This window comes from Acanthamoeba castellanii (genome assembly GCF_000313135.1).
Source record: "Acanthamoeba castellanii str. Neff unplaced genomic scaffold scf7180000084645, whole genome shotgun sequence".
In the NCBI taxonomy this organism is placed as follows: Eukaryota; Discosea; order Longamoebia; family Acanthamoebidae; genus Acanthamoeba; species Acanthamoeba castellanii.
This window is the reverse complement of record NW_004457313.1, coordinates 806,579-814,327: the sequence shown is the minus strand read 5'-3', so window position 1 is coordinate 814,327 and position 7,749 is coordinate 806,579. Positions and strand designations below refer to the sequence as shown.

The 7,749-nt window shown below is 61.9% G+C and overlaps 5 protein-coding genes across 5 annotated transcripts in view; 3 read left to right on the top strand and 2 right to left on the bottom strand.

Annotated features, from left to right (window-relative positions):
* The window catches only part of ACA1_095110 (uncharacterized protein), a gene marked incomplete at both ends in the record, with an annotated part of 1,189 nt that extends 380 nt beyond the window's left edge, over window positions 1-809 (top strand). Inside the window, one exon of the mRNA XM_004334856.1 lies at window positions 23-809. Coding sequence (XP_004334904.1) covers window positions 23-809 — 787 coding nt within the window. The remainder of the gene's footprint in view (window positions 1-22) is intronic.
* Window positions 810-976: 167 nt separating this feature from the next.
* Window positions 977-2,502, top strand: ACA1_095100 (UTP23, small subunit (SSU) processome component family protein; the record flags this gene model as incomplete). The annotated part of the gene is made up of 5 exons (XM_004334855.1): window positions 977-1,028; window positions 1,139-1,372; window positions 1,508-1,588; window positions 1,714-1,901; window positions 2,080-2,502. The coding sequence occupies 5 exons, from the start codon at window positions 977-979 to the stop codon at window positions 2,500-2,502; spliced, it is 978 nt and encodes a 325-aa protein (XP_004334903.1).
* Window positions 2,503-2,650: 148 nt separating this feature from the next.
* On the bottom strand, window positions 2,651-4,874 carry ACA1_095090 (tyrosine-tRNA ligase; the record flags this gene model as incomplete). Its single annotated transcript, XM_004334854.1, has 8 exons — window positions 2,651-2,925; window positions 3,040-3,182; window positions 3,259-3,341; window positions 3,495-3,647; window positions 3,751-3,855; window positions 3,996-4,064; window positions 4,179-4,421; window positions 4,503-4,874. 8 exons carry the CDS (start codon window positions 4,872-4,874, stop codon window positions 2,651-2,653), a joined length of 1,443 nt encoding a protein of 480 aa, XP_004334902.1.
* Window positions 4,875-5,321: 447 nt separating this feature from the next.
* Window positions 5,322-7,075, top strand: ACA1_095080 (plastin 3 (T isoform), putative; the record flags this gene model as incomplete). The annotated part of the gene is made up of 3 exons (XM_004334853.1): window positions 5,322-5,384; window positions 5,468-5,767; window positions 5,894-7,075. The coding sequence occupies 3 exons, from the start codon at window positions 5,322-5,324 to the stop codon at window positions 7,073-7,075; spliced, it is 1,545 nt and encodes a 514-aa protein (XP_004334901.1).
* A 243-nt stretch (window positions 7,076-7,318) lies between these two features.
* ACA1_095070 (uncharacterized protein) overlaps window positions 7,319-7,749 on the bottom strand; it is a gene marked incomplete at both ends in the record, with an annotated part of 2,108 nt that continues 1,677 nt past the window's right edge. Inside the window, 2 exons of the mRNA XM_004334852.1 lie at window positions 7,319-7,483; window positions 7,607-7,708. Coding sequence (XP_004334900.1) covers window positions 7,319-7,483; window positions 7,607-7,708 — 267 coding nt within the window. The remainder of the gene's footprint in view (window positions 7,484-7,606; window positions 7,709-7,749) is intronic.

Below are 7,749 nucleotides of genomic sequence, written 5' to 3'. Positions count from 1 at the left end.
CGCCGTGGGCCAACAGCAGCAGCGGCGTGGCGTCGATTGTGCGCGCCAGCGGGGCCGACGCGCGCGCGCGCGTGGGCGCGTGGATCACCAAGAAGTTCACGTGGACCGACGACGACGAGCTCTGGCTGCTGTGGACGCTCGACGTGGTGGGCGTCGACCACGTCGTGCTCCACCTGGCCACGCGCCAGCTGAGCCTCGAGTCCATGCGGCAGAGGCTGGCGCGGCACCCGGGCGTGCTGGAGCGGGTCACGCTGGTGGGGGTCGACGCGCCGGGCCGCGGCGATCGGGTGACGTACTGCTACCTGCAGGAGCTGCTCGTGTGGGATGGGTTCGTGCGGTGGCAGGCCGACTTCGACTTCGTGTTGCTGGTCGACACCGACGAGTTCGTGCAGCTGTTCGAGCGCGAGGCGCCGCACAGGCGGATCGACGCCAAGACCTTCATCGCGCGCCATCGCGAGCGGCTGCAGACCGGCGGCCACGCCTACATGAACCGGCTGCGGGTCGGTCGCACGCGCGAGAACAGCGCGGTCGAGGCCCAGCTGCCGGCGTTTCTTAACGGCATGGTCTCCCAGAACGGCGCGCAGATCCAGGAGCTGGCGGCTGCGGGCGGTGGCGGGCGGGAGGATCAGGGGAAGAGCCTGTTCTTCGCGAACGGGGCGGTGCAGCCTTACCTGCACTGGAGCGTGGGCTACCCGAAGGACAAGTGGGCAGTCGAAGAAGCGCACATCCTCCACGTGCGCAAGTTCCCCTACCGGATCCCCGGTACACTGACCTGGTGGCTGCCACACCTGGGGGGCAAGGAAAAATAAAGTTGGTTAAAAAAAACCCTAGAAATGTGCCATTACTGGAAAAAAATCAAAAAAAACCAACGGCCAATTCAAAATCTGCATCTCGAGCGATTGGAGTGAGTTGCTAGCATTCCAACAGAGCAGCCAAGATGGTGCGCCATGATCGCGCAAAGCGGGCGAAGAAGACGATGAAGTTCTTCAAAATGAACTACGGAGTGAAGCCGCCCTACTTCGTTCTGAGTACGTGCCCTCCCTCCGCACAACCTGGCCCCCGAAGAACAAATTGATTTATTTGTGGAATAATTGAGATTAAATGATTGATCGGCCATCGTCACTCCGTATGTGTGCAGTGGATCCGGAGTTCATCGCCACGTCGCTGGAGAAGAAGGTGTTCGTGAAGACGGCGGTGCCGGAGCTGTTGGCCGGCTCGGCGGTGCTAGTGGTGACCCGCTGCGTGACGGCCCACCTGCGCGCCGGCGGCGAAAAATACGCCGCGGCCGCCCTCATGGCCAAGCGCCTCCAGCACGAGGAGTGCTCCCACGAGCGGCCGCTCCACCCGCACAACTGCCTCTTCAGCCTCCTCAGTACCACCACCCACCACCCACCACTCACTGCTCTCTTCTTCGTCATCGTCTTCATGTCAGCAGCAGCTGATGCTGATGATGATGACGGCTTGCTGGCCTTCTTGATGGCATGTCAACAATGTTGCGGTTGTACAGAGCAGCAGGAGGAGCGCGAGAAGAAGCTGTGCCTGGCCTCCCAGAACCGCCGCTTCCAGACGCGCGTCCGTGAGCTCCCCGGTACCACCACCACCCCCATCGTCTGCCCATCGGCCGCCAGACTCGGTTGCTTGCTTGGCTGGTGCTGACGTGATGGTTGACGTGCGTGGTGCGTGGTGCGTGGTGCGTGGTGCGTGGTGCGGTAGGGATCCCCATGCTGCACATCTCCAACACGATGGTGCTCCTCGACCCGCCCACGCCGGCCTCGACTAAGCACGCCGACACCAAGGCCCGATCACACCGCGCCATCAAACCCGTCGAGCAGGAACTGGTCAAGGAGGCGATCCAGACGAAGAAGGAGGATGATGCGAGCAAGCCCGCCCCGAAAGCAATCGTACTCATCCCCCCATGCATGCCTGGTCGTTGTTGTCGTTGTTGTCGCTGCTGCTGCTGCTGCTGCTGTTGTTGTTGTTGTTGTTGTTGTTGTTGTTAGGGTATCCTGATGATGACGACGACGATGACGATGATGATGATGGTGGGGTGTTGCGTTGGATGGGTGGGCGGGGCTGCAGCCGCACCGGGTGATGGCGCAGAAGAAGCGTGCCAAGGGACCCAACCCGCTGTCGATGCGCAAGAAGGGCTCCAAGCCCCTCCTCCCCAAAGACAACAAGTCCGCCAAGCCCGCCGCTGCCGCCGCCACGACAACGACAACGACAACGACGGCCTCGAGCTCGAGCAGCAGCGGCGGCGGCGGCGGCGCGAGCGAGGAGGCCGAGCAGCGGAATGCGACACCAAAGGCGTCGACGTCGGAGGCGCAGGGCGAGGAGGCGGCACAGACGCCCGACAAGCGGAAGCGGAAGAGGAAGAGGAAGCACGCGGGCAGCAGCAAGAAGGCCAGCGAGGGAGGAGACGAGGCCTCCTCGTCCACGTCCTCATCGTCGCCCAACACCCCAGCCGAGGGCGCGCCCGCCAAGAAGCGACGCGTGGAGGAATGAGGAATGAACGGACAAAGCCGTCGTGTCTTCTTCTTCATCAGCGCCTTAGTTTTGGTGTTTTGCTGTTTTGGTTTGATGTTCAGACAAAGGCGGTGTCGTAGAGGCAGCGATAATAAATAATAGTTCTCTGGCCAAGGCGACCGGTCGCCTACTGCGGGGTGAGCTTGACGAGGAAGTAGGACTTCTTGCCAACGCGCAACACGCAGAGGGCGTCGCCGAGCACGTCGTCGGGTCCCACCTGGTAGTCGTCGTTCGGGACGCGCTTGCTGTTGACGTAGACCCCGCCGCCCTTGACCAGCCGCCTGGCCTCGCCCTTGGAGGCCGTCGCGCGGCACGCCACCATGAGACCCGACAGCGGCTGACCCACCACCGACGACCGCGGCAGCGTCACCGACGGCACGTCCTTCAGCACCGCCAACAGCTCTGCATAATTATGTGTGAACACGACGACGACGGCACACGCACCACGCACCACGCACCACGCACCACGCAAGATCAGCAGATCGCCAGAGAGAAAGGGTGCACGGGCAGGGGGACCTGATGGCGGGAGGCTGTCGACGGGCTCGTCGCCGAACATCACCCGCGTGGCCTTGAGGGCGGTGTGAAGGCCCTGCTCGCCACGCACCAGCCGCGTCACCTCCTCCGCCAGCACCTTCTGTCCGGCATGCTCCTCTGGACGCCTGTGTGTGTCGTGGCAAGTTTGGTGAGCCAGTGATGCGGTTGCACGTACAGCCACGTGGTGAGGGGAGTGCGTACAGGTCGTGCGCCTGGGCAATCTCTTCGATCCGGGGCAGGGGAAGCAGCGTGAACAGCTTCAGGAAGCGGCGGAGGTCGGCGTCCTGCATTATTATGATTATTATTATTATTATTATTAAAAGAGGGGCCGAGATGATGAGAACGGGGCAGGTAGCCCATGAGCGGCGCATATGCGCTCGAGCCCACCACCAGCGCATGGATGGGCCTTGGGGGGGGGGGTGAGGTGGGGGCTGTACGCGGGTGTTGCGGAAGTACTGGTAGAACTCGTAGTGGGAGGTGCGCGTGGGGCAGAGCCACACGGCGGCGTTGCCGGCACTCTTGCCCACCTCCTCGCCCGTCGACGTGGTGAGCAGCGGAATGGTCACCCCGTGCGCCTCCACTCCCTCCACCTGCACGACGTCGGTGCGTGAGTCGTGAGTCGTGTGTCGATTGATTTCGCCGCCGGGAGAGAGAAAGGTGGTGTGGGTTGGGGGGGAGGGGGTGAACACCGACCTTGCGGATCAGATCGCAGCCGGCGGTGATGTTGCCCCACTGATCGGACCCGCCCAGCTGCAGTCGGCATCCCTCTGTTCGGTACAGGTTCAGGAAGTCGTAGCCCTGCAGCACCTGGTCCCCGCCCATCCATCCATCCATCCATCGCGTTGTTCGCCGTTAGTTAGCCCCACCAACCACCAGCCACCGCCACGTTTGCGGGCGCCGTCCGACCTCGAGGGAGGAATCGGGAGCAGTGTGCGCACCTGGTAGCTGAACTCGGTGAAGCTCATGCCCTCGTTGTCGTCGCGGTCCATGCGAGACCGCACGCTCTCCTACGTATGTACGGAGGTGCACATACGCGACAACGGCGCACGGCGCTTTGTGTGTGAGAAGAGATGCGGGAGGTGTCGCGTGTGTCGCGTGTGTCGCGGGGAACAGGAGCGCACCTTGGCGAGCATGGTGCCGAGGCGGAAGTGCTTGCCCACGTCGCGGAGGAAGGAGAGCACGTTCATGCCGCGGTACCAGTCGAAGTTGTTCACGATCTCGAACGCCGGGCCGCCTTCGGTGTCGAGCTGCCGGAGGCACGACTCGATGCCCCGCACGTTGCGCTCCAGCGTGGCCTCGTCCAGCAGCGCACGCTCCGTGGCCCGCCCGCTCGGGTCCCCGATCCGACCCGTCGCTCCGCCCACCTACGCGCACCCATGAGCGGTCTGGCTTCCGTTGACCGCGTGGATTGATGATGGATGATAGGATGGATGAAGAGCTCGTACCAGGGCGATGGGGCGGTGGCCAGCTCGCTGAAAGTGGAGAAGAGCGAGTAGGCCGAGCAGATTGCCCACGTGCAGGCTCTCCGCGGTCGGATCAAATCCGACGTAGACGGACCCCTTCCCCTCCCCTGCGGCAGCGGAGGTGGGCGATGCCCCTGCAGGGGCGGCAGAGGAGAACGTGGTCTGGTAGATGAAGCCTCGCTCTTCGAGAGACTTCACCACATCGTGAAATTGGCGGCCACTACACGAAGATGAAGCAAGTGGCTGAACAGCCGACCCGACATTGCAAAGGGAAAACGGGTTGCTAGCATGTGAGCTCCTCCGCCACCGCAGTGCCCCGCTTCGGGCATGGCCACACAATCCAAGCCTCTTCATCTTGTTCGCCAGCGAGAAACAGCAAAAGAAAATGGGAATGAGAAAATCGATGAGAAATTGCACGTGCGCCCTGACCGCTCAAGAAACAAGGGACGCCGCAACCAAAGGTTGGCCAGTGCCCAACACTCAAGGGCCGCTCACAGCTCTATTCAACGGCGCAGAATACCTGCTTTCCACTTGTGAGCGCACAGTGGCGGCCCACTCCTTGGCTCCGTTTTCTCAGTGGCCCGAGTTGTTCTTGTGGGGCGACGCACAGCGCGAAACGATTGGGCGTGGGCTGTTGTCCCAATCCTAAAGTCCTGGTTGGCCGTAGCCCAACTATTTAAGACACATATCCTCTCTCGTCAGCGGACAGCCAGTCTCTCTCTCGTTTGCGGACGCGAAGAAGCCACACACAACAACAACACCACCAGCCCTCACCAACAAGCCTCGCAGCAGAGAAGGAACATGCAGACTGCCAAGGTCGAGCAGCTCAAGAAGGGTGAGACCACTCACTCGTGGAGCGAAGAGGTGCCCTTTTCCTTCTACCTCCCCATTTCTCTTGTTGATGACCGACTGACTGGATGAATGGTTTTGTTTTCAAAACAATGTAGGAGAAGGAGGCCTTCACCGATTACATCAACAACACCCTGAACAAGGACAGGGACATCGGCAGCCGCCTGCCCATCAACCCCAAGGACAACTCGCTCTTCTCCTCGGTGCACGATGGTCTCCTCATCTGCAAGCTCATCAACGACGCCATCCCCGAGACCATCGACGAGCGTGTGCTCAACAAGGGCACCAACCTCAACAACTTCAAGATCCACGAGAACCAGGCCGTCGCCATCAACTCGGCTAAGGCCATCGGCTGCAACATCATCAACATCGGCGCGCAGGATCTCATGGATGGCGCTGTACGTACACGCTCATCAGCTTTTTCTTTTTCGTTGCCACTCGCCACCGTTCATCATTCATTCTCTCTACGTTCTACGCGCTGATGGCTAATCACTTTTCCTCTCTGCGCTGTGAATCATACATAGCCCCACTTGGTGCTCGGTCTGATCTGGCAGATCATCAGGATCGGTCTGTTCTCGCGCATCAACCTGGTGAACCACCCCGAGCTGTACCGTCTGCTGGAGCCCGGAGAGACGATCGAGGACCTGCTCAAGCTGCCGATCGATCAGATCCTGCTGCGCTGGGTGAACTACCACCTGAAGAACGCGGGGTGGGACAAGCGCGTGAACAACTTCAGCGGCGACATCAAGGACGCGTCGGCCTACACCGTGCTGCTGGCGCAGATCGCCCCCAAGCACTGCAACCGGGACCCGCTCAAGGAGGGCGACCTGACCAGGCGCGCCGAGCTGATGCTTCAGAACGCCGAGAAGCTGGGCTGCCGCAAGTTCGTGTCGCCGCGCGACGTGGTGCGCGGGAACCAGAAGCTCAACCTGGCGTTCGTGGCCAACCTGTTCAACACGTGGCCGGCGCTGGAGCCGCTCGAGGAGGAGATCGTGATCATCGAGGAGACGCGCGAGGAGAAGCAGTTCCGTAACTGGATGAACTCGCTCGGCGTCGACCCGTTCGTGAACAACCTCTACTCGGACCTGAGCGACGGTCTCGTGCTGCTGCAGCTCTTCGACAAGGTCGAGCCGGGCATCGTCAACTGGAACCAGGTCAACAAGAACAAGCCCCTCACCACGTGGAAGGCCCTCGAGAACGACAACTACGCCGTCGCCCTCGGCAAGCAGCTCAAGTTCTCGCTCGTCGGCATCCAGGGCAAGGACATCATGGACGGCAACAAGACCCTCACCCTCTCCGTCGTCTGGCAGCTCATGCGCCACCACGTCATCTCCATCCTCCAGCGCCTCGGCGGCGGCAACAAGATCACCGACAACGAGATCGTCAACTGGGCCAACGACAAGGTCCGCTCCGCCGGCAAGTCCTCCTCCATGGCCTCCTTCAAGGACCCCTCGCTCAAGAACTCGGTCTTCCTCATCGACCTCATCGACGCCGTACGCCCCGGCGCCGCCGACTACGCCCTCGTCGCCCACGCCGACGACGAGGCCACGCTCCTCCTCAACGCCAAGTACGCCGTCTCGCTCGCCCGCAAGATCGGCGGCGCCGTCTTCGCCCTCCCCGAGGACATCGTCGAGGTCAAGAACAAGATGATCATGACCTTTGTCGCCACCATCATGGCCATCGACCTCGGCCACCACGGCCACTAGTGCACCCACCTCCCATCCGTGGGCACTTCTGTACACAAGAACACTTGCGCCAAATGAACAACAAACACGTTCTTTGCCTGTAGCATGAAGGAAGGCAGCTTCTCGGCCTGGTGCGACCTCGTAACTTGCCTCACGCTTCACTACGACTCTTTTTTGTTGTGTTGGTGGTGTGGTGGCCACCGCCGCCGCCGCGGGTTGGGGAAAAAGTGGCGGGTGGAGTTCATGAAAGGGAAGGGAAGAGGGTCATCTCATGCGATGGCCCGCATGAGGGAGTGGAGCAGGGTGGCCGCGAGGCCGGGCTCCTCGTCCAGGAGGCCTCCCGCGCCAACAACGTCCATTCCCTGAGGAGCAGCAGCAGCAGGCCTCTTCCTGAACTTGAAGGGCACGCAGTCCTCCGGCTGGATGGCTCTGCACAACGCATCGCATGCCAGACACAACAACGTCAGGTCCTCCCCCTCCACCCACGCGGGCAATGGCCCCCAAGCTGCTGCCCGTGAGCTTCGAACGGAAGAGGCGGTGTAATGCGAGTACCGCACAACTTGCCAGGACGGCAGCTTTCGTCGGTTGATGTGCCGCGGACCTCGGGGGACGCCGCTGACCTCGGGCAAGGAGGCCTCCTTGCGCGTCACCGTACTCGTGCTTGGCCACCTCCGCGCCCGCCCTGATCAGGCGAG